General features: G+C 47.3%; 2 protein-coding genes and 1 pseudogene across 2 annotated transcripts; 2 read left to right on the top strand and 1 right to left on the bottom strand.

Moving 5' to 3' along the window:
- The first annotated feature begins 3,039 nt into the window (after positions 1–3,039).
- LOC120843253 (P2X purinoceptor 7-like) lies at positions 3,040–11,956 on the top strand. The gene is made up of 4 exons (XM_040214543.3): positions 3,040–3,321; positions 4,125–4,346; positions 4,705–4,870; positions 11,869–11,956. The coding sequence occupies exons 1-3, from the start codon at positions 3,080–3,082 to the stop codon at positions 4,868–4,870; spliced, it is 630 nt and encodes a 209-aa protein (XP_040070477.1). The 5' UTR covers positions 3,040–3,079; the 3' UTR covers positions 11,869–11,956.
- On the bottom strand, positions 9,967–19,048 carry LOC115310672 (peroxynitrite isomerase THAP4-like). Its single transcript, XM_042286584.1, has 11 exons — positions 18,615–19,048; positions 16,580–16,751; positions 16,353–16,436; positions 15,933–16,278; positions 15,430–15,841; positions 13,631–13,795; positions 13,251–13,437; positions 11,841–12,083; positions 10,327–10,498; positions 10,127–10,272; positions 9,967–10,070 (listed from the first exon to the last, which is right to left on the bottom strand). Exons 1-8 carry the CDS (start codon positions 18,945–18,947, stop codon positions 11,983–11,985), a joined length of 1,800 nt encoding a protein of 599 aa, XP_042142518.1. The 5' UTR covers positions 18,948–19,048; the 3' UTR covers positions 9,967–10,070; positions 10,127–10,272; positions 10,327–10,498; positions 11,841–11,982.
- A 1,830-nt stretch (positions 19,049–20,878) lies between these two features.
- Positions 20,879–23,245, top strand: LOC121047318 (annotated as a pseudogene).
- The last annotated feature ends 4,106 nt before the right edge of the window (positions 23,246–27,351 follow it).

The following is a 27,351-nucleotide window of genomic DNA, read 5'->3' as shown; positions in this document are numbered from 1 at the left end:
TTCAGTTGAAACCGAAACTGAATGACCAACTAGTTTCCAGTGAGCACTGTGTGGTATTTCGCCGCGATGGGGCGCGTCGGTTTTGGAAGAAGTCCATAGATGGCGTGAGCTACCACCCATCACCTAGGGTATGGCTACTTTTAATCCAGCCACCTCGGTCTTTTGTTTTTCTCTGTTCAAAACAACCTCGTTGTTTTTTCAAACGTCGGGGAGGCGGTGGCTGGTGAGGTGTTTTTGAATTCGTGTTCCTTGTGTACGTCGGCAACGAGTGACTGCTCTTCACTGCAGGTACGAGGTAAGTGTCTGGTATGTGGTAGTGCGAGCGTGTTTCCGACGATGATCGAAGATCGGGTGGACGCCGTCTCGGCGTGGCAGCCACGTGAGCTGCCAGCACTTCGAAAGCCCCTTTTGACCTAGCCTTTGTGCATTCAGGTTTGTCTCTTCACGCTGACGAACGCATTCGGCTATTGTTTACTGCGCCGAGAAAGTGGAACTTGACATCGCGTTATAACACGGGGAGCCATCGTGGTTCGGGCCAACTTTGCGTTCTTGTTCTTTTTTTTTTTTTTTTTTATTGAAGTGGATATTTGGCCGGCTGCCGGCATAGGAGCCCGGGAACGAAATTTCCGGTGGTGTGCTCTCATAGATAGCTTTCGAAAGTGAGTCCTCTGTTGGAAGCTGTGGAATCCCTGCACAACGGCAGACACAAAACGTCGCCAATGTTGGAACCATGGTTGAAACTCTAGAAGTGCTACTAATGCCACTTCATTTCTGAGTGTGGGGTCACATGCTTCGCCATTGCGCAGTGCTTGGGGACAACAGGCACATGACTTTTGAAAGAAGGCTATTGGCTGTTTGCGTAAGGGACGTCTCGCTGCCGCACTCTTACATTTCTGAAGAAAGGAGTGCATGAGCACGACTGACAAGGAAACAGCGCACCCTCAAAACAAGCACTCTAAGCTTTCATGCACACAAAAGAAAGAGCCACTTACACAGCACTGACTGACAACTCTACGGTTACGAAAATTTTAAATATAACGTAGAGTTGTCAGTCAGCACTGTGTGTAGTTTAGAGTGCTTGTTTTGAGGGTGCGCTGTTTCCTTGTCAGTCATGAACAACCAACTCGCCCGAACCTCCGTTTTAACAGGTTGCATGAGCACATCTTTAATCGGCGGCAAGCGCACGCGCGCTCATATCTTTGATCACATGACCGCAAAAAGTTGTTGCTGCAGTCGCGCCTGCCGCCATTCCTTTGTATACGCTGCCGCCTTGGGGAGGGGGGGGAGAGGAGAGGGAGGGAAGGAAGGAGGGGGGCGGGGCCGGGGTGGGGGTTTAGGTAATGCCGCCTCAATGTTGAACGCTACAGGCTTTAATTAAGTGTTCTCTGATTTCCTTTTTGTGTCCGAGCCGTATTTTCCCACGTTTGTGCCCGCTTTGCTCCTACTAACAAATTCGTGCGTGGGTCATCTTTAGGGCCCACTCATGGATATAACTCAAATTTACAGATTCGTGAAAAAAATCGGCTAAGAAGTGCATGTCATAGGCACGCAAGGTGACACTCGGTCGAACGACGTTTAGCGAACGGTGACATTTCATAGAGAGACGCTATAGCGAGTGGCCGGCCGCTGCAAAGGGGCGACGGGTGCACCAGGTGGATTGACATTTTTGTGACGAGCCATCGCAGAGTGTCGCCAAAAAGCGGCGTGAACGTAGGGGGGCGGGTGGCTTAACACGCACCCCAGTCAACTTGCTCGAATGACCGCTGTTCGCTAAAACATCATTTGCTCGTGTGGCCTAAACACCCGGCACACACAGTGCCTAGTGTTTAGGCTGTGAAACAGGCACGTAAATCTTCTAGCATTCGTCTTTCCATATCTAGTGCCTGCAGCCCGCACAATGTAACCTCGAGAAGTATGCCGGCAGAAGTCACGGGATTGTAGCCAGCCAATGGGGGACAACCGCTGGCAACTTTTCCCCCTCTGCTGTAGTGCTGGCTGCCAGCAAGGGATCCCTGCCCTTTAATAAACAATGTTTCAGGGAATGAACAGTGTTTTCCGGTCTATAATTGCACCCCCTATCAGTGGCTATTTTCACGAAAAGGAGGTGGAGATGAGGGTGCGCGGGCATTGAATCGCCAAGCTCTGTCTGGAACAATTAGGGGGAGACGCAATGCTATGTACTGCGTGTTTGGCTTCCCGTGCTCTGAATTGTTGCCGAAAGTAGAATGCTCCCTAGGGTGGTGGAGCAACTACTACTGGTCTTATGTTGCAACAGAGTATAGCTGCCTTCGTTTCTAACCTCTTTTCAAGAGTGTTTGAAGCATGGAGTTATTATAATGCACTCCAGAGGTTCAGCTGGCATAAGTGTATACGTGACTTCCGGGAAGCAAATTGAAGCAAACAGCAACCAATATACTTTTCCTGCACTCCTGTGCATTCCTATAAGAAAACTCGTATGCATTTTGACTCTTTGCCAGAGAGTAAGAGGGATCGCCTTTGTTTCCTGGGTCATAGCCAATAGTATATACCTTCATTGATATTGTAAAAGTGTTGTAGCTTTAGTTGCAGTATTCTTTGTCATCAGTGAACAATGTTAAACTTCGCCATATTTCGGCTCCACACCAGGTGTGTAAAGACGAGCGACGAATTTAAGCAGAGTAACAATTGAAAAGGAAGGTAGCGTGTGTTCAAGGTGTGCCGCCAGCTTGCAGCGACACTCTTTATTGCTAGTATGCCAGCCCTTCCACTATCTAAAACCGACCCAGCCGTGCAACTTTGAGGGGTTAAAGGGATACTGAACTGTGAAATCGGGTCGATGTTTTTGGTCTTAATCGCAAGAATGGCACGTCATTTAATTTTTACTGGCGCTGGTAAAGCGAAAATACCACGTAAATTTTAATAAACCGGAAAATAAGCATTTTAAGGTGCCCCTGGTGAGCGTCTCCGGAACCTCGCTTCGTGACGTCAAAGACCTCAGAGACTTTGCGCAGCTGCCTCAGGAGACACGAAAAATCACAACTTTGTTGGTTTGCTGTCACCTGTGACCTGCCACGTTTACCTCGAGCTCGGTGGCGTGGTTATGGCGACACGTGCGTGCGCCAAGAGCGGCAGCAGCAGCAGCAGTAGCTGCAGCGGGAGCGACGCAGTACCGTCGGATGAGGAGCGCGAGCACCTGCCAGCGAAGAGGCGTAAGGTGCTGCCTTACGCCTGCGACCCGTCCGCGACGTCGGACAGTAATGAAACTTCAACGGAGCCAGCAGCGGAGTCCTCGCCAGACGCTCTGCCGCGAAGTGACAGGCGGCGGCTACTCAACACACGCTGGTAAGAACACGCGCACATGGCGCAGCGTATGTCTTGCATAGGCCCGGGAGAGCGATTGTTTTGGGGTTGCGCGAAGTTGACTTGCAGCCTCGAAGAACCGATTGTTTTGGGGTTGCGCGAAGTTGACTTGTAGCCTCGAAGAACCGATGATAAATGGGGTTTTATATATTATGTTATCAGGTGTACTAGTGACTGACATGCTCTTGGTATCGCCGAGCGGCGGCGAGTAAGCTCCAACCTGAACTTATCGGCTCCATCGTTTGGGCTACAGAAAGATGCGCCTCCTTTTGCTAGAAACTGTCAGTGCTAAGGCAGGGGCTACCCGTGCACCTGTCCCGCGAAGGCGCGTTAGAAATTGAAGATGCATCAGCTGCGTGCGGGCTTGAACCTGCACGTAGTGCCGATACACCGTCGAAGTACTCACGTGCGCGCTGTACGTTTTTTTTTTGTTGTTTTTTTTTATTATGCACGTGTTTGCGCAATGCTGGGCCCCAGGTTGGGCACTCAGGCCTTTGTGGCATGGGCAGCACTGCTTTTTTGCGGCCCTCTATGCCTGGGTCAAAGATTCCGGAATATGAATAAAGTATTACTATATTATTATACGCAAAAATGTAGCTGCTGTATAGTGACTGCATCGTGGTTGTGGATACTCCCAAAAGGCATCTGAGGCTTGAGCAGTGTTTGGGTGACACAATTGGATTGAGAAAAGAAAGAGGCAAAGTGTGTAGCCACACCAGTGCCCACACAGCATTACAGAAATGTTGACATATGCACTAATTCGTGTTTCTACCTTTGGGAAACAGGTGCTGCTGCGAATCCCGGTGTGGCACCATGTCCACACCAGCAGAAAGTGTGTGCTGCAAGGAGCAGTGCAAGGTCAAAGAGAAGGCTGGGAGCCTTCCCTGCATCACGGCACACAGGCTCTTCGAGCTGTACTGCCTGGACAGGGATATCCTGGACCTAGAGTACAGGAAGCTGAGAGTCTGCCGGCCTCTCAGCACAAGAAACATAAAGGAGATAAATGCGTACGTACAGTGAAACTAAATTACTATACTTTTTTACTATCATGTGCACCGCTTTGTAAATAAAGGGAGGATGCAAAGCGAGATTTGCATTAGATGATCCAGAAAAGGCAGTGCCTCAATGTTGGCAATTGAAGTTTCCGACACAGGCAGGTTTTTATTGGTGGCCTGAAAAACATACCCAAAATTTAGAAGCAAACCATTCATTACATGCTTGCTCGCTCGAATATGCATGTTTTAATGAAACTACAGCTTGTGGTGTCTTGCTGCTGGCCATCGAACTAAAAACAATGAATGCCTTCTAGTTCCAAGTGGATACCTGGCAGTGTAACTAAATAACTTTATTATGTTATCATTGCAGTAAGTACAGGTACACGGCATACTGCCAATTTGTTTGGTGGATACACGGAAGGCTCGGAAAGGAGAACCGGGTCACCTTGCCCAGCTGCGTGGTGACCAGGGTCCGCAAAGAGTTCCCTGCCCCGAACCCTGCAGACTACACGGGCTTCAAGCAGTCAAAGTGCTGAGTAAGTTTGCATGCTATCTACCTTCAAACCTCCTAAATATGTATCTTTTCCTACCAAGCACTTGGGAGCAACAGCTTGCACGAGCAGTACATAATTAATGTTAGAATGAAGAGATCAATATTTGACATATAAGAAACTCACTGTTTATTGCAAACTAACCAATTTTTTACTTTACAAACAATGTGTAACAACGATCACAGACTGGAGACGAGGAAATGGGCCAGAGACGTTTTGAAAAGGAGCTCATGGCAAGGAGCTAGTGGCCTGGGAGCGCATGGCCCAGGGCTTGTGCTCGGAACACATGAGATTGACACGTCAGATCGAACTGCTTTGTTGCTTGTGCATAGTGTAAATAAATGTTTGCATCAACGTAACCAACAATGACCACCAGAAGTTCATGCATTTTGTGCGGAAACCCGCTACGTAACGATTCGACGAAGGGAATCTGGTAGACCGAAGCAATACCTATCGAACGACAGAAGCAACGTTCCATCGAGACAAGACTGAAAGGTCATGGACATCCTCAAGAAGAAACGGAAGACTCTGCAAACACAAGTAACTAAACTCCTCAGCGAGGCAAAAGAATTATTTCAGCTGACTCCAGCAGTCATCGATGACCTAGAGATTTTGATTGAGTGCATAAGCCTCTCTCGGGATCAACTCGGCCACGTAGATGCCGCGATCGAGCCTTTGATTACCGAAAGAGACGTGAAAATGGAGTTCACGCAAATCATAGATTATACTGACAAGATTGTCACATGCCTCACGAAGCTCAGAAAGAAGGCGAAGGGCGTGGAGAACAGCCAACGAGCAAGTGGTCCCTCGAACGATTGGAGAGCAACAGCCGTAGAAAGTCAAGCTTCCAAAATTAGAATTTATCAAGTTCAACGGCAACCGGAAGACTTGGCAAGCATTCTGGGAGTGAAACCACAATCCACGAGAATCTGGAACTGACTCCATCGAAAAAGTTCAATTACCTGAGATCAGCGCTTACCGGAGATGGATCAGCTGCCATCCGAAACTACAGCCAACCGCTCAATGCTATGCGGACGCGATCGACCTTCAACAGCAGCGGTTCGGCAAGCAAGAGACTCTGGTACACAACCACATGGAAAGTCTGATGGACATCCAGAAGGTACCACTACAGGGCAATGCCCGAACCCTGCGTCGTTTGTACGACAGTCTTCAGGCGCACATCTGGGGACTTGGAGTACTGGGTGTGGGCGAGGAATCCTACTGCGCCATGCTCTACTCGCTCCTACTGCGAGCACTACCGAAGGACATGTCCCTGGATTACAACCGGAAGATGTCGTTGGAGGACACCAAGAACGCCACCGCAGTGACGGGCACCAGTCCCGAGTCTCCAACAGAGAATGTTCATCTAAGAGCTCTACAGACTCTACTCAAATTTATTTGAGTTGAAGTCGAGAGCTGGGAAAGGACGTCAGAGGAACAAGAGGACGACTTTGGCGGTAAGCCTGCAATTCGTTTCCCTAAACAAGAACTGCCGAAGAAACTTTCAAACTACACAAACCTTCGAAACTCTACCGCAGCGGCCTTGTATGGCAAGACTGAAGGCTTAGAGTGTTAGTTCTGCAAATCCGAAGAACACGCCACACCTGACTGCAACGCCAATATTGAGCTCACTGAGAAAAAAAAAACAAAGATTACAGGCTGGCAACAGATGCTTTCGTTGCACAAAAGCAAACCACACGGCGAGAATGTGCCGAAGCACGCCGTGTTGCACCAGGTGTCAAGGATGGCATGCGCCTACTATGTGTGACCCGGATTACGTACTGGAACGACTTTTCGCGGTGAATAAAACAGAAAGCGAAGATAAAACACCGGTCAGTCTTCAGATCAATGGAAAGAACTGCAAGCCAGCAGTGTTCTTGCAGACGGTGACCGCATGGGCCGAGAACAAAAACAAAAGAAGACTATCCCGAATTCTTTTTGACAGCAGCAGTCAACGTTCCTTCATTACGGAGGAGCTGTCCCAGAGACTTGGTTGCAAACAACTCGGGATGGAGATCCTCACGTTCGGCGTGTTCAGAGGCGAAAGCACCGAACGTATGTTTCGCAGGGTGCAGCTTACTTTGCGGGACCAACGGTACTACAAAAAATATGAAATCGACATGCTAGAAACACCTACCATCTGCGAACAAAATCTCCCGAGCCCAGATTAATCCATCGCCGCGACATTAAAGGAGCTCGGTTGCTTAGTAGGAGATGCCATGACCGGACTGGAACATCGGGGCATCAATATCCTGCTTGGCCCGGATCACTACTGGGAGTACATCATTGGAAAGATTCACCGACAGAGGAAGCTTGACTGCAGTGCAGCCCGTATTCGGATGGGCGGTTCAGGGACGAAAAGGGTCAAGCTCCCCGGTTATTAGTTGCTCCAGGGTGGTCATGCGGAGAACGGCGGTCCAAGAGCCCGAACCCATGCCAAGCCTCAAGCAATTCTGGGAACTTCAGAGGATGGGTGTCATCGACGCATCGGTGGACGATCCTTCGGACAACGATGTCATGCGAGACTCCGAAACTATGATCGCCAAGACCTATGGGAGGTGCGAAGTCGGCCTTCCATAGAGGGCAGACATCAGGTTGGCAAATGACAAGGTTGCTGGAATGCCACAGAAGAACTGCAATGTGTGACATGGCACCACCTGCCGGGAAAGGAGAACCCCGCCGACCTCATGTCACGAGGTCTGACCACCTTGGATTGGTCTCCACTCCACTCTGTTGTTCGGGGACCAGTTGGTTGCCGCTGCCAGCTAAAGAATGGCCCAAGGAGAGGCGCGAGGAGCCACCTCGATATAAGCTCGAGGAGAGGGGACCGAGAGCTGACATATTGGACATTTCAACACCATCTGCAACGTTGCTTGATGTCACCGCATTCAGCTCAGCTTCAAAACTCAACAGAACAAGAGTGTGGATGTTTCGATTCCTTCACAACGTTAGGTCAACGGGAAAACAATCGGGGCCTCTGACTGCAGAGGAAATCCAAGGAGCGCGGACATATTGGCTAAAAGCTAATATCGGCGTTTGCCGCCAAGCTTCGACGTGCGACCAGCAGAACCGAGACCCCATCCACTTCTCCTCTTCGAGACTTCAGTAGTTTCATCAACCAAGAGGTAGTGCTTCGCATAAGAGGGCGACTCCGATCGAACAACATGACATACGATGAACGAAACCCTATCGTACTACTGAAAGAGCATCGATATTCCACGGTACTTGTGATCGACGCTCACAGGATGGTGTTACACGCAGGAGTAAGACACACTCCAGTCCAGCTCCGCGAGAGGTATTGGATCCTTCGGGGTACGAGAGCTGGTGAAGAAGATGCTGCGCTGTGTGTAACGTGCCAGCGATTTAGTGCTATTCCGGCGAGTGCTCCAGTGCTCCAGCGGGACCTCTGCTGCGTACGAGAACGACGCAGGCTGAACCTTTCGAGGTAGTTGGTGTAGATTTTGCAGGACTGCTGTACATACAGGCAAAGGACGTCGTACATCACGCTGTTCACTTGTCCAGTGGCGCGGGTGGTCCACTTGGAGCTCGTACCAGACGTTTCAACGAGAAGTTTTCTTGTAGCTGCCCGTAAGTTTGTGTCATGGAGGGGACTTTGCCGCATCATCTACTCAAACAATGCGCTAACCTTCAAGCGAGCCTCCAGAGACCTGGCAGAACTTCGGAAGATCCTACGACACTCAGAAGTGGTGAATCACTTCGCCAATGCAACCATCGAGGGGAGTTTTATTGTTGAGCGTGCTCCTTGGTGGGGAGGATTCTACGAGCGACTGGTTTGATACGTGAAGGTGGGACTAAGAAAAGTGATCGGGAGAAAAACTATGAACGCAGCAGAAGAGTTGTCCACAGTCCTATGCGAAATTGAGGCGATGCTAAATTCTTGTCCCCCAACATTCGTTTACAATGAGCTTGACGAAGGCCAGCCGCTCACACCGACTAGCTTTTTCAGGGGAGGACGACTGACAGCACTTCCAGTGGCTGAAAGAGAAGACTTTGCGTCGTCTCCAGAGATGCTCCGAGAAATATGGAAACAAAGGAAAGCATTCTTTAACAGACTCTGGGTAACGGGAGGTCAGACTACCCGAGAGAACTTCGATCTGCCCTTGAAACAAAAGGCCAGCAATCGCCACGTCTGGAGGTGGGCGGGCTCGTCCTTCTGAAGGAACAGCTCCCACGTTTACTCCGGAAGATAGGAAGAGTTGAAAAGGTTTTCTGTGGGCGAGACAGCAGGATTTGTGCGTGTATAGTGCGCCCGGACAGGGGCAGTCTTCTGAAAAGACCAACTTCTCTATCCGCTAGAGATAACAAATTTAAAATGGGGTAACACCCATTCGGTGGGGAGTCTGTACCAACAATCGGAGACCTAAGACGAGAAAATGGGCCACAGACGTTTTGAAAAGGAGCTCGTGGCAAGGGGCTGGCGACCGGGGGCTCGTGCTCGGAACAGATGCGATTGACACGTCAGATCGAACTGCTTTGCTGCTTGTGCATAGTGTAAATAAATGTTTCAAGTTCCTGCACAATGTACTGTCAGGGAAAAATGATATGCAAACAGAGGAGCGCGTGGCTTGCGGTACAGGTTGCGCTGCCTGGAAGTGAGCCTAGGGGCGAAGGTGCGTGGCCTACTCCGATATGTTTATGCTCTCCGCTTGGCGCTCCCTAAGCTTCATCAGTGCGTCTCTTAGTGCACTGAAAGCTACCACCTCTATCTTTGCTCGCTCCGAGAGAGTGCGCGCTTTAGCTGCTACAAGCAGCAAGCTTCCTTGTGCCGCATGCGCCGAGTGAGCAAAGATAGTGGTGATAGCTTTCAGTGCACTAAGAGGCGCACTGCTGAAGCTTGGGGAGTGCCGAGCGAAGGGCGTAAACTCATCGGGTAGGCCATGCACCCTCGCCCCTAGGCTCGCTTCCAGGCGGCGCAGCTTGTACCGCAAGCCACGCGCTCTTCTGTTCGCATTTGATTTTTCCCCGACAGTACATGTTCCTTCAGCTTCAGCTTAGCAGTTGAACCGGGAACGGTGGTTAGAGATGAGCAGGTCCTTGTTGGGGCGTTCATATCCACTGGACAGAGTTGGGGGAGCCTCGACACAGTTGGCCTTTCGTGCAGCTCGGTACGACGGGTAGTGGCAATTGAGGGCAAGGGTTTCCTTCATGAGCTCTTGTACATAGGCTGAAATTAAGACTAGATGTTAGAAGCTGGTAGTTGTACTCGTTTTGACAGCTTACCGTATGTGCAGGGCCCTTTCATGGGAGATGCAATCGGCCTCTTTGTTTGTTTAGGCCGCTTGACCAGGAACCTTTTTTTGCCTTCCTTAGTAGTCGCCTGTGGCCTGTCGCTGTTTTCGTTGAAATGCAGCGCTGCCACAAAGACTCTGAAAAGTGAAGACTTTAGCGGGCACATGCAAACAATTGGTTAGCTTGCATACCTTGCCTGCATGCTCTCGTAACCGAAGTGTGTCGACTTCGGTGCGAACTGGTTCACAGTGCTGTGAAAGCACTCAGTTGCATAGGTTTGCGCTGAGGTTGAGAGCTGCGGGATGTCCTTCAGCAGTGGCTTTGACAGCACGATGCTCTTTAGCTTGTCGTGTGCCTGAAGTCCTGGATAAAGTAGGACACTTGTATTACAGACTGTGTGGTTTCAAATCTGCTATTACAACAATAACACTAAGGCTCATAAGAAAAAGTAGTAGTTTTGTGTAATTAAATTAAAAATATATGATATCCAGAGGTTAATAAAAGGGTTAGAGCTGATGAGAACAGATTAAATTGGGTAAGTTTAATAGGCTGCTACCAGTCCTGCTTACTGCCTGTGTTTATGATGCCTAGATTTTTTTATCGAATAGACCAAGCGATGCCGATTTTAATTTTGCAAAGGCATGATGCACCAAATCGTCATGCTTGGTTGACTCGTGTGCCCGAACATGTAAGTACAGGTCCCAGCGGTCCGTATAAACACCGCGCGGTAACGATGCACGCGGAAGAAAGCTGAAGCTACCACCTATCGGCTCACTCCCCTCTACCAGCAGTCATAGGTTCTTCCCTGGCTGCCACACGGACTAACCAGTATAGAGAGCCAGTAAACTTGCCACATTCATAATCAGACACCTTGAAACTAAGAACCAGTACAACAACTTGGTTGAAATTGTTAAAGAATTCAACCTGAGGCCAATTCAAAAGTTTTATGTGTGAGCAAATTGCGGTTCCACTAGAAAAGGCACACCAGGGCCTGTTTGCTTGAAGCGCTAACTATGGCTACAAGTTGACTGCAGTACCTAGGCGAGGGATTTTGAAATCACGCGACTGGCTCGGTAGAGATGCGGGGAAACATGGCAGTGCCCCGGTGAGTTAGCGCTGCTCGCTTTGGAACTAATATGTCGTTGTAGCTGCAGTATCGGGTGCGTTAATCAGCAACGAATGGTGCAGGAGCCTTCACTTTGCCTTACCTCACTTAAATCGCAAAGCATGAGCAATGACCTTGCCACATTTTTTAGTCTTTCCATTCTGGCCATTTCTAAGCCTAAATGAATGCGATAATTGTCAGCATGGCAACGTCTTTGGAAAACGGATTGCCTTGACTGAATCGGCCGGGTATTCATACCACACAAAAGCAGACAGCGTCGCAGCAGACCTTTTTCTAAATACCCAAGCATTGAGGAGAACGCTGAAAGTGTAATTCTATGGTCCACGAGCGCTGGTCTTCCTCTTATAAACGATTCAATGTAAATAATCATAAGGCTTTGACAAGCATGCGTGCAAGGCAAAATTTGTTTTAGACTTGTGGGCAGACCAGCATGTCTGCCCACATCTCATTGCGCAATGTGTGGCACTGCTATCGGCCGGACCTGTTTGTTTGCAAACATGAGTTGGTGTATAATTCACAGCATCACTTGGTATGAAACACTAACATGTCAACACTGTTAATATGCTGTGGTCTACTTGCCCTCAGGAAGCCACTTTTTCTTCCCCAGGTCTCCGTGCTGGCACCTTGGATACAGGGGGTCGGCATGTTCGTGCAAGTCAGCCACGTGTCCCACCAGGGAAGTCCACTTAGGAAGGATCTCCTCTGGCGCTCCATCGCTGGATTACGCACACCAATAGAGGTGCTTGACAGTTGCCTGCACCCAGTCTTGGAGTCCCACAAGGGATTTGAGTTTCCCAGCTGAGACCATGCGTTTCTTGATGCCTGAAAAATGAAGCATTGTATTCATTCTGCTAAGCACCAAGCTTACATTGCCAGAAACAACAGCTTGACAAAATAAAGAGTTCATAATTATGAACACCAAAAACAAGAAAAACCCAATCCTGCCCCATTTTCTCAAGTATAAAAAAAACATGGCGATACCTCACTCTAGGACACTTTACTTTTTAGACGCTTTCGTCGAGTGTAAAGTTTGTGCCTGCTGTCTTCGTAGCTGCGCAAATAGTTACGGGACGGAAGAAACATCAAAACCCAAGCAGTTTGGGCTCCAAGTCGGCATGCGCATGGCCTGGTGAGCGAGATCGTTCCCAACCGCTCTGGGGACGCCATCTCGCCCAACCTTGCCAACCGCGACCGGACCCTGAGGCCGAAAGGCTCTGGCACAGCCAGGAACGGCACCGAGGTTGGAGCTCCTCTTTCTGCCTAGCATGCAGTGCTCAGAGCTATCGGCGTCTGTCCTTGCACTGAAGGCTCTAGGGACTCCTTCGGACACGAAGGTCCTATTTCGCGAGGCCTGGACAAGGGCCGCTTTACCGAGCAGATTTGCTATATGTCGCTCACATAGTTTGACAATAAAAGCTTGCGGTTCTTCTCTGGAGAAAATATTGCGGGCGACCACACGGACTGCTCTCCGCCGCCGCCGAGGGTGGCTGCCGCCATGTTCTCAGCTGTTCGCTTGCTCCCAGAGCGGGTGCCTTCCCATAATCCTCCCCGATCCAAATTGCGATGGAACCTCCATTTACATGTTTTGAATAAATGTGCATTCGCCATCTCAATCCACCTCTGTCTAGCGACTTGAATGCGATGCGCTCTCCCTACTGTATTGTTTGTTTACATCACCGCATTGAATGCGACAACTGGATTCGATGCGACTAAGCCGCATTCATGTAAACACGGCTTATGTTTCAGCTTATATTGTACTGCAGCGAAAACTAGAAGCGCAAGCTCATGGCCTTGGCAGCTGCTCCTGCTGCACGAGAGCTTGTGCCGCCGAGCAGTTGCCATACAGCAAGGAGCTCCCGCTTGTAGCCTTTCCTGCAGTGCAACATACGCAGAAACAAAGTATAGTGACAGGCAAGGGTAGGAGTGTTCTGCAATTAAATGTTTTTTTTGTTTTTGCATAACCTGGAACCCCGATTACTTATGGCTCACCTTTTGCAACGTGCCAGCAGTCGAACATGTGCCGAATCTGGGGGTACCACTTGGCAAGGAATGACTTGATCATGGAGTGGCGATCAGTGATGATTCCTCCCACAGTCAATCCATTGGCTTCACAAATCAGTAGAGTCCTTTTCAGGCCCTCGAGCTCCATTGCCCAGCTGCCCTTCGTTTCGTTGGACTGAAGTGACAAATAAAACATTGCATTATCACACCGAACATGAAGTATCCAAAACGAAGTCAACTAGAGCTGTTGAATGAGACAACCCATGTCTGAAACAAGTTGTTTTCGCCATTCATTTTCAATTAATTACAGAAAGGTTTCATTCCAGAAGAACAGAAGCATCAGAACATTTATAGCAGGGGAAATTTACCTGCACTGTTTCCACATGGAGAACCTTCTTCGTTGACACGTCGACGACGGTGTACGTTCCATATTTTGCTGAGTGCCCGGGGGAGTCTGACCGCCCATCACCAGCGAGGACCAGTTCTCGTCCACTTGCTTGCTCGAAGAGCTCGTTTTGTTTCCTGTTCCACACCTGGAAGTTTATTTGCAAAGACTTTTGTAAACAAACATAAATCCTGAACATGCTTTTCATTTCACCTATAAGTATACTGCAAGCTTCTTTTCTTTATGTGAACGTCCATGGAAGTTCAGCATTTAAGTTTGAATCCCAGTAAATGCGATCAAAGCATTGACAAATTGTAATTCGTCTTTCTTTCTTTTCAAAATGAGGGGATGAAATGCTCCGAGTCGTGAGTATAAATATTGAAGGCACATATGCACTACTAGGTAGATTGGCAAAACACTTTTTTACTTTCTATTATCTATGCAAGGGCTAGTTGATGAATAGCTTTTGACATTTTCCGAATTGAAACTCAAGAAGCATAGTTTTGCACTTATTTAGGTCGCATACACCCCTGCCTGCTCAGGTCTTGTTCCCCTCGTAGCAATCAACAAGGACAGTTTGGCTGCCGAGGAGCCGCCTTCTCAAGAGCGGGCTCGTTTTTTTAACCTTGAAGAAATGCCACCCCGTATAAAAAATAGAGTACTCGCCGATTAATCTTTACGATCGGCCTGGGAAACATTTATTTTTGATTCTTTTACTTATTCCCCAAATCAAAATCTGCCCTTTACACTGTACACTTATCCAGTAGGTGCAATCAGTCACGAAGCAGGAGAATAAGAACTAATTAAAAACGTTGCCTCCACGTTTAGAGCTTGAAGTATGTGCCATGAACCCTGTATATACTTGCTTTGCCCACACAGTTGGTACCTTTCCACCCCAGGAGTGTGGTAAAAATAGGTGCAGAGGAACAGAGGACATCTCAGCTCTCCCTATTTACAATATTTTCCAGCACATAAGTTGTTTCTTTCCTCAAATTCCTGTCACTGCATCTTACACAGAGGTGCGACTTACACCGCTTTTTTTTGCAAGTATAAGCCATAGCTGTGCAAGGCCGTATCAAAGTTACAACAAAGGAGAATCGGCAGAGCCTGTAGTTTGTATGGCATCGCACAGACCTAGATCCATTAGATGTAGCCTCGGGTGCTGCAGTGTATTGAATCGTACAGACCTAGATCCATTAGATGTGGCCTTCGGGTCGGCGGATCAGCTTTTCCTTACAATTGGAACCTTGGCAATATGCCGGCTTCCAGCAGAGCTTACAGCCGGCCATATCAGAACAAATTTCCCACGGTAGTTCGCAAGAACATTGAAGCTGGCTCTTACTTGTGCTTATATTACAATATACATATGACAGCTTATCAATGCAGTTTTGCCTTGCAGCCCGTATAAAGATGTGCCACCTATAGACGTTTGCAAGTACGGCCTCGGGGCGCCGCCACCTTGCCCAGTTGGAGTGCACTTGGGCGCATTAAATTCGATTACGATGCCTCACTAAGGTGTCGTAATCAGACTATGGCCGCGCCCAAGCACAACCCAACTCGGCAAGATGGAGGCACCCTGAAGACGCACTTGCAAACATGTATATATCAAGCTTTTTGTAAAAACAGCCGTTTATAGGAGCGTGTGACTTGTAGACAGAAACATATGGTGCTTCCTACGCATGTACTACACCATTCAGGATCCCATAGGAGTGCTGAGCCTGAAATATTGGCACCTAAAATACACCTCTCACAGGAAAGGAAAAGCTTGAAAACGTGCCATACCTGTCTGATCGCTGGTAGAAGGAAGGCACCCTGAATCTTGAAGTATGTCTCGTACGATAAACAGGGCACGCCCATCTGGTGGAGGAGCCTTAGCACTTTTTTGACGATGCTCCCAGAGAAGAGCGTTGCTGCAGCTAGGAGCACATCGCCCAGGGCCCTCCTATTCACTGATGGTTGGCTGGTCCAGGTGTGTTGGTGGCCATTGTTGCACATTCTGTGCACCCGGAGACATGTCCCTCTGATCTTCTTCTCTGTGATGCGGCACAGTGCAGTGCACTCGGGACAATTACCTAGTAGCTCGTCCAAACAAGACTCGAAAACAATAAACTTTCGTTCCGAGACGTAGTCGATGCTTTTGCTGCTCTCATGCTGACTGAGTGCGCTGTCAGATGCAGTGTTCTGCTGTGCATCCCTGGAATAAAAAAAAGAAAAGAAAAAAGCAACCTCTTACACACCCTCTCATACTCGTCACTAAAGATGACATATATCCGACTGATACCAACCTCAGAAAGCCGGTGTCGGACATCATCATGAGGAAGCTAGCGTCAGAGGGGAGGTATAGGCTGTCTGCTTCCACGTGTGGCTCTGGCAGCTCCGTGGGACACTCTTCAACAGACTCTTCCTGGCCTGCACTGGGCAGCTCATTGTTTATTGTTGGCAGCTGTGGTGGGTCCGGTGGTGGAGCTGGTTGTCTGCGCACTGGCGGCTGCGGCGACAGAGTCAGCCCTTCAGGCAACATCCAATCCAATGGAGCCTGGGGGACATGATTTGGTGAGGAGCATCGTGGTGTCACGAGGACAGGATTCGTTTGGGACTTTCGTGATGAAGTCTTCAAGGTGACTTGTATGCCTGTGCCATCATAACGTGTTACAACGATCTGAACAATGCTGCCTTCTGTGAAATTTCTTCTTGCAGATACATACCTCGATTTCTGTAGATGCCCGAGGTCTGCGTAGCAGCGTTCCGAAGGTCAGGTTGAGCCTGTTTGGCATTACTGATGGAGGGGGCTGTTCACAGCAGAGGAAATAAAGTGTCTTTCAAAACAAAATCATCCTTGGCTCATGTAATCAGCAATAGGCTAGATTACCCTAATTTGGCAGAATTCAGTACTAAAATATGTCAGCCGAGTAGTTTCAATTGGCGCACATACCTGAGCTCGAACAAGGTTCTTCGATGCCAGCATTTGCATCATGCATTGGTTCATGTCCAGAGTCAGGAGCTTGCTCAGTGTCGTCACCAGAAGGGGTTGACGATGTGCTGACTTCTTCAGCGATGAGTGTGGCCTTTGCTTGTGCCGGTGCCTCCAGCAATTCAGCAATTATCTATAAATGATAGGCATAAAAACTTACAACATGCAAACAAACACACTGTCAATATGCTGCTAACACCCAGGTTCTGCTCAAATGAGGGTGACTGGCCCAAGCCCTTATCTTCGTTAGGCTCATGTCACTCTGTGTACCCTCCTCATCTTGACTTTGCTTGAACTGGTAAGCAAATCACACCGTCAAGTGCACAGTCATGAACACTAAGATGAAACGGTCGAATGACGACCGAGGTTAATTAGTGGCCTTGCCTCGAGTCGAGAAATTGAACAACACTTGTAATAACCTCTTGATTGGGGTGCAATTGTCATAAATGGCCAGCTGGTGTTCTTAGTGAACTTTATAAATAAACACCACATTCCGCGAGATTAAGACAGAGTAACTCAGCAAAAGATTTCGCAGTGTTTATTTTTGTTCTAAATTGGCACGCGTTTAGCAGCATCTATTTTTGGCACTAGAATTGATTTTTGCTGCAATTTAATTCCATACACCACCAGGTTTTTAGGCATTCTCAGCACTTGTCGACGTGAAGCATTACTGCGAGCATGTATTCAATGTATGGGAAGAACATAGACGAAACAAGATCTTATAAACCGGCACACTGTTTACAAAAAAGCCTGCATTTGCCCACACCAGGTGTGGGGACTGTGCGAACGCAGAAACCGAATTCACGTGAAGTGAAGCCTCTGCGCCTGCGCAGTGCCGTCAAGAGTGCCACCGCAGCTGCGTGACGTCAGGGCCGCGTGTTGGTCTATAACTAAGATATCGTCACAGTAATCAGAAATATAAACAAGGGGTGGAAATATGTACCATAACAAGGTTCTCATTAAAAAAAACTGCAGCGCTCTTTTTCATTTATTTTCCGCAGTTGAGAGAAACTGCCTTCCAGGTTAACACTGAACAGATGAAGCGACAGCAGCTTGACCACCTCATCAGGGAGAGCAGACCAGAGAGGAAAATGAGTTTTCCAAAACAGAATGATGTATACAGGCACACTTTTCTAAATGGCGTGGCACTCATACTGTGAGTACCCTATTCCGAAATTCAACAGCATCTCCTTATGCGCCACAATGAAGAATAGCACATGCTCAAGATGCCGCGGAGTTTGCACATCCTGCTCAAGCTCGGAATATACCCGCTGCAAACCAAAAGGAAGTATGTAGATCATCAATTAACCACATTCTCCCAGGAATGGTTCAGCTCGGTCCTATGTGCCATTTTCAGGTAGCCCAAATCAAAATTCGATATTTATTGGTTTATGCCAAATTTCTCAAATTAAAATTAGCTGGCATTTATCAGTAGTAATAAAGATAAATACCAGCCTTCACAACTGAGCCAAAGGTGCCGGCGCAAGCTCGTAGCTTCAAAGCAAGTTTCTAGCAAATGAGCCCGAAAACCGAGTGCCATCGCCGCAGCTACTATACTCCGTTTCACCTTATGTTGTACCGCAACGAAGGCAAGAATCGCGAGCTCACAGCGTAGGCAGCTGCCTACGCTGTGAGCTCGCAGGAAAGGCTACAAGCTCGAGCTTGTAGCCTTTCCTGCGGTACATCATAAGGTGAAACAGAGTATAGCTGCAGTCTCGCCATGTACACGATACCGACAGTGGAGCACCTGCGATTGGCGGCAACCTTTCGTCCGGCTAAGGGCACGATAGCGAACACGGATATAGTACACACTTACCCTGCGCGACGCTGCTAGCGAAAACGCGATCTCGGCGTTTCTCCGCGCTCGTCCTCAAAGGCGAGTTAGCAGGCTTGCGCTAACAGCGTCGCGCAATGTACTACGCTAATCTCACGACCACTCGCATTCGTGCTTTCCTCTCAGAAACAAGCAGAAAAATATTTTAGTAACTGCGCTCACCTCTTTCCGTCGCCGTTTTTCCACGGCGCCGCTGTGCCGCTCTCGCTTGCGTTTTCGCGTGAAGAGCGATGGCACCACGTCAGGCTTCAAATAGGCCTGTTTTACAGGCAAGCCCAGACTTTGCAGCAACTTCGGGCTCGTCTTGTAGTCCTCGTCTTCGAAGTGCTCCGTGCAAAGACAATCGCCTTTGGCGGGCTTCCATGTTGGCTGGGAAGGACGGGCCGCGCGAATCCACAGCTTCCGCAACGTGGGCTCACTCGGAAACTTGTGCGCAGGCCTGCCGCTGTAACATACGCTGTTCGAGCAGTCTTGTGCAGCGCAGTACCGCGGCATAATTATTGAAGAAACTGGATCAGAATGAGGAACACTCGGCGCGGTTCTCCATTAGGACTGCAGCGGGACAACCGAGTCTGCCAAGGAGCGAGAGGTCTGTGACGTCAGTTCCGCTAGGGCTCCTCCGCGGTGGCGTCAATCGCGCCGGCGGCTTCCGGCCGACGGATTGCTCGAACGCGGCTCTTCAATCAAAGAAATATAATAATCCGATCACCATCCCTTGGTATGGTCTTGATTTTTAGGTATAGTAACGTCCCGGGCAGCTCGTCCGGGGCTTATTTTGAAAAGTTCAGATATCGGTTCAGTATCCCTTTAAGGCTGCGGTCCCACGGCGGCCATGACATATGACGTTTTCCGCACGTTTTCGAAATGCGATTGTGGCGTGTTCAAGCTTTCTAAAATTATGTGTTATATATCATCTTGTCCTGTACAACATTATCTTTCCTCTGATGTAGGATTTGTTTTCCTAGTGCAAAACGCTAATTCAGTGGGCACCCGCGAACATTGGCCTTTTCGGCAAAACATGGTTTCGTAGTACAGTGGTACAGGGTGCACAATTGGAGCAATTTATTTCAAATTTTAGAATGTTATAGAAGAAGAGTGCGTTCATTGTCATTAGAGGCCCTTTTTTCGTTTTTCATTTTATTTTGACAGATATTTACTTCAAAAAATGTACCTCGCGGAAGTACATTCAGTCGCGGATTTTTGGCCGCCTACTCGGTCATTTTATTTGAAACCTTTTACATGTGTTTGCAACTATGGTAGAAAGAGCTACGCTAAATTTCATTGTAATATGGCCTAAACCTACTGGCTGCTGTTCGTGTTTGCATACTGTGTGTGTCGCTTTGATTACTAGGTCCCCTGCTTATGGGGTGGAGCAAGCGGTGGGCGTTGCGCCAGGGCTGGGTTGTGATTGGGGAAACAGCTTAGCAGCCGACGCCGACTTGGGCGCGTTTCTTCTGCGCACGCGCGTACTGTCATTGATATCGCTACTTCGCGCCATGACGATGCGCTGATCTACAGGCCGGTCGGCGCTCGCGTGATATTGTTGAAAATTCTCGAGCGTGTATTTACGTTTCGAAAGCCATAATAGAATTAAAGTGGACATTTGGCCGGCAGCCGGCATACCGTGGCTCTGAAAACAGATTGCTAGGAGTGCCCTCTCATTCGCTGGTTCCACGCTGGGTGCGCGCAGTCCATGCTTCTGGCCTCCCCGGCCGCCCAAATGCGTTTTTCTGATGCTTGTTTTGTTTTCAGTAAACAGACAATAGATTCCTGCTGATATCCTCCTTTATAATCTTCACTCTTGACAACTCTTTAGTGTTGGAAGGAACTCCGTCAAATTTGACGATAATGCATGTGTAAGTACAACTGGAACCTCATAGTTGCAAGAATACTTTTCCTGGATTGTCTGCATTAGAGTGCCTCCATGTGCGCTTCGCGCACATGAAGGCTCCCTAGTCTGCACCTTTCTGATAATATGATCGGTCTCCATAAATTGCTTTTCCCCGCTTCGGGAGCACGGCCAGCGGTGGTTCTCTCAGGGTGCGCACAGGTCCTGGAAACCCTTGAAAACCCTTGAATTTAAGAATTGGGTTTTCAAGGCCCTTGAAAATCCTGGATTTTTTGCTAGACCTTGAAAACCCTTGAATTTGAAAATTTGGTTTGCAGGGCCCTTGAAAGCCCTTGATTTTTTTGGCTAGACCTTGAAAATCTGTGAATGGCTATTTATAAAAACAAATTCGGGTATGTATTGTTTATTTTTATTATGCTTATCGTTTTTGTTTCGTTTTGGTCTAAGTTATCTCTATTTGTTTAGATTTAGCCGATATTCATTGGATGGTTGGCCACATTGGAGCAGACCCGAATCCAATCTCATCCGGGCACTGTTTCCGCCATTGGCCTCATGTTTTGTCGTCGGTCGTTGCAAAATGCCCGGCAAAAGCAAGTTTCAAGGTGCGTGGCTGTGCAGTGATGAATATAAGGACTGGGTGGCGCCAGATACGACAAATCAGCATCGTGCAAGATGCAAGCCGTGCGGAAAAACTTTCGATGTCGCCGCAATGGGCGAATCGGCATTGAAGAGCCATATGAAGAGCGCTAAACATACCGGCATCATGAAGATCGCAGCCAACAGCTCGGTGCACAATTACCTGGCTCCGGGCACGAGTGAACGATCCGCTGTCCCGCCTCCACCGCTGTTACCAAACATAAACGCTGCTTGCAAGACGCACGAGTTAGTGACAAACGCCGAAGTGTTGTGGACTCTGAAGGTCGTCACATCCCACTGTTCTTACCGCTCATCATCACAATCGGGCAAGTTGTTCCAACACATGTTCCCAGACAGTGAGGTGGCAAAAGCGTTTTCTTGCGGAGAAAAGAAATGCGCCTATGTGACGTGCCATGGACTGAGACCTTTCTTTCTAACGGCCTTGCAGCGGAAAATCGACCAGTGTGAGCACTACGTGGTGCTTTTTGACGAGTCTTCAAACGACTATTTGCATCGCAAACAAATGGAGGTGCACGTAAGGTGTTGGGAATCGTCTCACAAGGTGACAACACGGTACTACAACTCGGTGTTTATGGGGCACTCCACGGCCGAGGACATACAAGAAAAGCTGTTGAGCGCACTTGAACCTTTGCCTCTTGAGAAGATCCTTCAGATATCGATGGATGGTCCCAATGTCAACTTGAAGTTCTTTAAGAACTTCCAAGTGCACCTGCAAGAAGCGTACCAAGTTCTGTGTGTGGACATTGGCACCTGTGGCCTCCACACAATGCACAACGCCTACAGGGCAGGCGTTGCATCAAGTAGGTGGGGACTAGATTGCTTACTGTCTAGTCTGAGCGCACTGTTTGAGAGCTCTCCAGCAAGAAGGGAAGACTTTACAACAGTCACTGGGCAGGAAACATCTCCCCTAAAGTTTGTTCCTCACCGCTGGGTAGAGAACGTCGCAGTAATTGAGAGAGCCTTGTTGTTGTGGTGCGACATCAAAAAGTTTGTTGAGGCTGCAAGAAGCAAAGAAGTAAACCTGCCAAAATGTGGATCTTTTCAGAACTTGGTTGAGTTCTGCAGCGACTCTTTGGTGCCGGCAAAGCTCAACTTTGCGCTGGGTGTTGCCATGGCACTCAAGCCATTCCTAACAGAGTATCAAACAGATAGACCGATGGTCTTCTTCCTTGCAAGAGATTTGGAAACTGTTGTCCGGAAACTGCTAACAAGGTTTCTGAAGTGCTCAGTCTTGTCAGCATCAAAAGGACTCACCGGCCTCCTGAGGGTGGACATTGAGAACCCGGACAATCATACTCCAATCATACTCCAATTGAAAAGGTGGATGTAGGCCATACAGCTGAGCAGATCGTCAAGAAAGCCAAAGCCAGTTTGAAGGACGTGTTTCAGTTTCGGATGGAATGTAAACAGTTCCTGATCGCCGTGGCAAAGAAAGTCCTAGAGAGAAGCCCCTTGAAATTCCCAGTGGTTAGGGGCCTCTCCTCATTGGACCCACGACAGATGTGTTCAAGGCCAGATGAGTGCCTTCCTTGTTTTAGAAAAGTGTTGGACGTCCTCATCACCGCAGGGAGGATGACTGATCACCAACGAGACACGGTACTGGCACAGTACACCGACTTCTTGCAGGAACAGAAACATCACCTGCGACTCTTTGAAAAGAGCGTGAACAGGATAGATGAGTATTTCTCTGAGCTCATGAAGTTTAATCCATCGTATACAGAGCTCTGGAAAGTAGTTAAACTCTTGCTTGTCCTAAGCCATGGACAGGCAACTGTGGAGCGAGGGTTTAGTGTAAACCGCCAGGTTTCGGTAGAGAATCTGAAGGACCTTTCCTACGTCTCTCAACAGATTGTGTGTGATGCAGTGGAAAAGGCAGGTGGTGTCCTCAACATCCCACTTACGAAAGAACTGAGGACTGCTGTGTCAGCTGCGAGACAGCAGTACAGTGCATATTTGGAAGCAGAAAAAAAGAAGCGGCGTGAAGGTGTGAAGCAGGCAAAAAAGCGCTGCATTGATGAAGAGATAGACACCATGAAAGCAAGAAAGAGGAAACTTGAAGCAACTATAGCTGATCTCACAGCCTCAGCAGATGCCTACGCAGAAAAAGCAAATGACCTCACATACATTGTAAAATCAAATAGTCTTAGGAAAACTGCAAAAAGCAAGGCCGAGGAGCTGCTTAGCATCAGCCAACAAATACAGGAAAAGCTGCAGGAGCTTCCCTGAAGTTACCACAAGTGGTTTTGCAAACAATTTTTATTTTGGCTTAGTGCAATGCAAACAAGTTTGCAAGAAATATTTTTTTCTTTTCGTTTAGTGCAATAAAAATGATACCTACGATCTTTTGACATGAGTGCTTTATTGAAATCTGTCATGTGTGGCACCGAGTTAGGTCCTTGAAAATATTCCCACAGGGCCTTGAAATTCCTTGAATATCCTTGAATATCTTTCTTCGAATCCTGTACGAACCCTGTTCTCTGTCGGTCATCGAACCTCACACATGTGAAGCGTTGTCAAAGCTGTGATATACCAAGCGTTTTATTATTGTTTTTTTTTTTTTTTTTTTGTTGAAAGAAATTATACTTTTGGTATTCCCGGGGTTAACATTATCGGCTGCTGCGGACGTAAAGGAACGAGCGTAAATTGACAGTTAGTGGCCTAATAAACTAAAATTTGCCATTTGCGAACGCTGGAGAGGGGGCGACCTCCTCTCCCCCGTTCGCTCCGCTGAAGTGGAACAGGATGGGAGGAGCTCCCACTTCGTTCTTGACCTGTCACCGACTACAGTTGCGAATTCCACTTGTCATTTTGGAGCGATGACGAGATAGAGCTGAGTCATGTATTGCGTTCTCTGAGATGAAGAACGCAATGCGCGCGGAGTTTGCTCCACGTATGCACCAGTCACCAGTAAAAACGACCTGTCGTCCGAGGAGGTCGAGCGAGACGCCGGCTGACATGGGGGTCGGTCACCTCACCCTCACCACCGTCTACCGTGCCTTCAAAAACACGGGGCGCAATGTGTTTCTGCAGTATAACAAAAAAATTGAACAAACAAGGTGCAAACTTTCGTTTTTTTCCTAAGTGGGGTTTGCAGGGCTGAACCGAATACAAAAACGATACGCCGTGCTGGGATGACGTCGACTACAATGGTACACGATCATAACAAGAGCACAAATCCTGCCACATTATTTTGCTACAGTGATAAGAGCATATATATCTTTGTCCGCGATGCGGCAACAGAGACATTATTTCCAAATTAGAGTTCGAAGTTAGCCTTCGATGCTAGCACTGACCAACTCACTTCACTCACAGGGTGAAAACGTGAAACTTTGTATCATTCTGACAGAGATCGAAAAATAACACGCACCGCTTCAACTTGGACACCCCAAAATAATTAACTTTAGTGGATCGCACGCAAAAGCTTTGCGTACGCAATAAAATTGCGGGTCAGAAGTACGGTTCCGCAAACAAAATCAACATATGAGTCGTCAAATTATGAAGAAAAACTAGGTGTGAGCGTGCCAAAAATATTCAACATTTATTGTTGTCAATATTTGTTTTTCTATCCACGTGCTTATGTCGCAGTGGAAAGCCGTGGAACTCCCTATAAAATTATTTTGGCCAGTGTTTCCGACGGTGCTCGCTCGATCGTAAAATGCCGCTTTGTTGCTACTTTAGCGAATCAAACAAGGAAGCCACGTTCACCTACAATGCCCTGTCCACAAGAAGGGAAATCGAAATTTTCGCTTCGTTTTCTTTTTTTTTAATATACTTCTCTTCTGCACGATATAGGGTATGAATTATTATCCTTCCCTGTATTCTCGCTGCGACGAACAGACCGATAGACGAGTCACCCTATGACAAAGATGGGGGTCCCGAAAATCTCCTAAAATCGTGTTTGTTCTCAGAGACACATCCGTGTGTAACAAAAACCGCGGCCCTCTCCACGAAGTACGGACATATTTGATAAATAGCGTTGACTTGAGGTTGAACTTTTCATTTGCTTTGTAAACACAAGCGTGACATCACGTGCGCATCCCACGCGACCCAACTGAAGTCTGAACTGGTGTACTATGTGTGGACAATAGGGCATTATTCTGACTTCCCGGCCGCGACGACCTTGGCAAGGGAGGACAGATGGGGGTCCCGAAAGCTCCTAGAATCGTGGTTTGTTTGCAGGGACACACACATCCGTGTGTAACAAAAAACACGGCCTTCTCCACGAAGCTTACACTGGCATTGTTGTGTAACTACTGAAGATGCCTCCCGCAAGGGAGGCGAAACGTCTAGTGAAATTGTTTTTTCCTGTTCTGTGAAGTCGGTGCTTTTATTTTAATTATGTTACCAGTCGGCCTGTGTGACCAGTGCTCATTTGAAGAATCGCCTTTGTCTTTCCTGAACCCTAACAAAAACACCCTCTTAACATTTTTTTTTACTGTTCGGCTACGTTGGCATAGCCTATAATCGACATAATTTTTACGAAAGCCTACTTTTATTTTATAATTATCTGTAACCATTTCTAATTAAAAAAGTGACAAGTATAATAATTATATTATGATTTCATATCATAATTCGACGAACCGGGAGATGCGAAATTCGGTGAAACAGCTTTTCAAAAAAATATCCGGTGCCCGAAACTTGCTTATATTAAAATGTCTAACATGTGTATGTGTTCTAATACAGAAGATGAGTGCAATGTGGAAACTGAATGGCCTCACAGACAATTGTCAACGAGTTGGAATTTTTGATGAATTACCCTTTGTCGAGTCATCCTACTACCGATTGGCCTCTTCAATCAATTGCCCGTCGACAGATATTGTTGTTGGTTTATTTGCCATCTGGTGTAAGGGGAGAGTGTGGGGCTCGTCAAGCCGACATCTGCCAGCATTTTCATCACGCCTCCAGCGCCTGTACCGACTCACGCCGACGAGTTGGTCTAGAAATAAATACCCACGGACTATACTATAGCCGCTAAATATCTCTACGCGAGCATGATTTGTTTTCAAAGGGGCACCCGCCTGTCGGTGCTTTTTTGAATTATACATACGTCACGGTCAAAACGTTCCGCAGCTAATGAGTGAAGGCCGACCAACCTATTTTGTCCAATTGTCCGTGTATGGGAGATGAGAATGCCACTGCGTCAAAGGCAAGACGTGTGCGAGCGTTGCTAAAAATAGAGACCACTATCAATGTTTTAGTATACATGGTTTCATTCTTAGAGCGCAAACAGAGGTTAAATGTCACGAAAACACATACACAAGGACAAAAAGCACTTTATCACGGCGCATTGTATGAGTTGTTATATTAGTGGGTGGAATCACCCTAACAAAGATAGTGAACGCCGTGGCGTTTAGGTGTTGAGCTGTTGGTGATGCTTGATCGGCGCAATGTGTCAGTCGAGCTCCAACTGAGGGTGATATGAGGCGGAGCAGCTCTGTGGTTTTACTTGTTGTTTATTCTGGTGTCTTTCGTTTTCGCGTGAAATATTGCGGTTCACAACAGCTAGGCATCTTCGTCCGATGGAGCTCTGTTTTACTGATTGGCGTTTCATTGAATAGTGGACATTTCATCGAACACCGCTTCATTGAACGCCAACTCATCAAGTAGCTTGATCGAATTATGTTTCTGCTATCAAATTATTGCAGATATAATAACTACGCTCGTCATATTTTGTAAATAACGGTAGCCTTTAGCGAAAATTGTGTTGTGCATAGTTAGTTTCGGCCGTCAGCAAATAGTGAAAAATATCTATCTACCTATCTCTCTCCCTCTCTCTCTGTATATATATATATATATATATATGAACGAATATGTGCAGATGAATGAACCATACTTAATCCAATGAATCAAAGAATCAAAGTTTCCAGGAACCCGCCGAAAGCCAAAAATTGGCAAAGCCAGGATATATATATATATATATATATATATATATATATATATATATATATATATATATATATATATATATATATATATATATATATATACACAAAGGCAAAAATGCGTACTGTCAGAGTTACTAATTCGAAGTTTACTACGACGTTTCGAGCGGGGACCACTCTTCATCACCTAATGAAGAACGGTCCCCGCTCGAAACGTCGGAATAAACTTCGAATTAATAACTCCGACAGTACGCATTTTTGACTTTATATATATATATATATATATATATATATATATATATATATATATATATATATATATATATATATATATATATATATATATATATATATATATATATATATATATATATATATATATATATATATATATATATATGTACACAATTTACTAATACAATGTCTGGGCATTTACACTTACCAAGTAACCGTTTTCAGCTGTGATTTGAGACTGTGTTGCGGTTATCCCGCTCTTATTTATTTATTTTTT

The sequence above is a fragment of the Ixodes scapularis genome, unplaced genomic scaffold (assembly GCF_016920785.2).
Source record: "Ixodes scapularis isolate PalLabHiFi unplaced genomic scaffold, ASM1692078v2 PGA_scaffold8__174_contigs__length_109621045, whole genome shotgun sequence".
Lineage (NCBI taxonomy): Eukaryota > Metazoa > Arthropoda > Arachnida > Ixodida > Ixodidae > Ixodes > Ixodes scapularis.
Note: the sequence above shows the minus strand (reverse complement) of the source record. Positions and strands in the feature narration are given on the sequence as shown.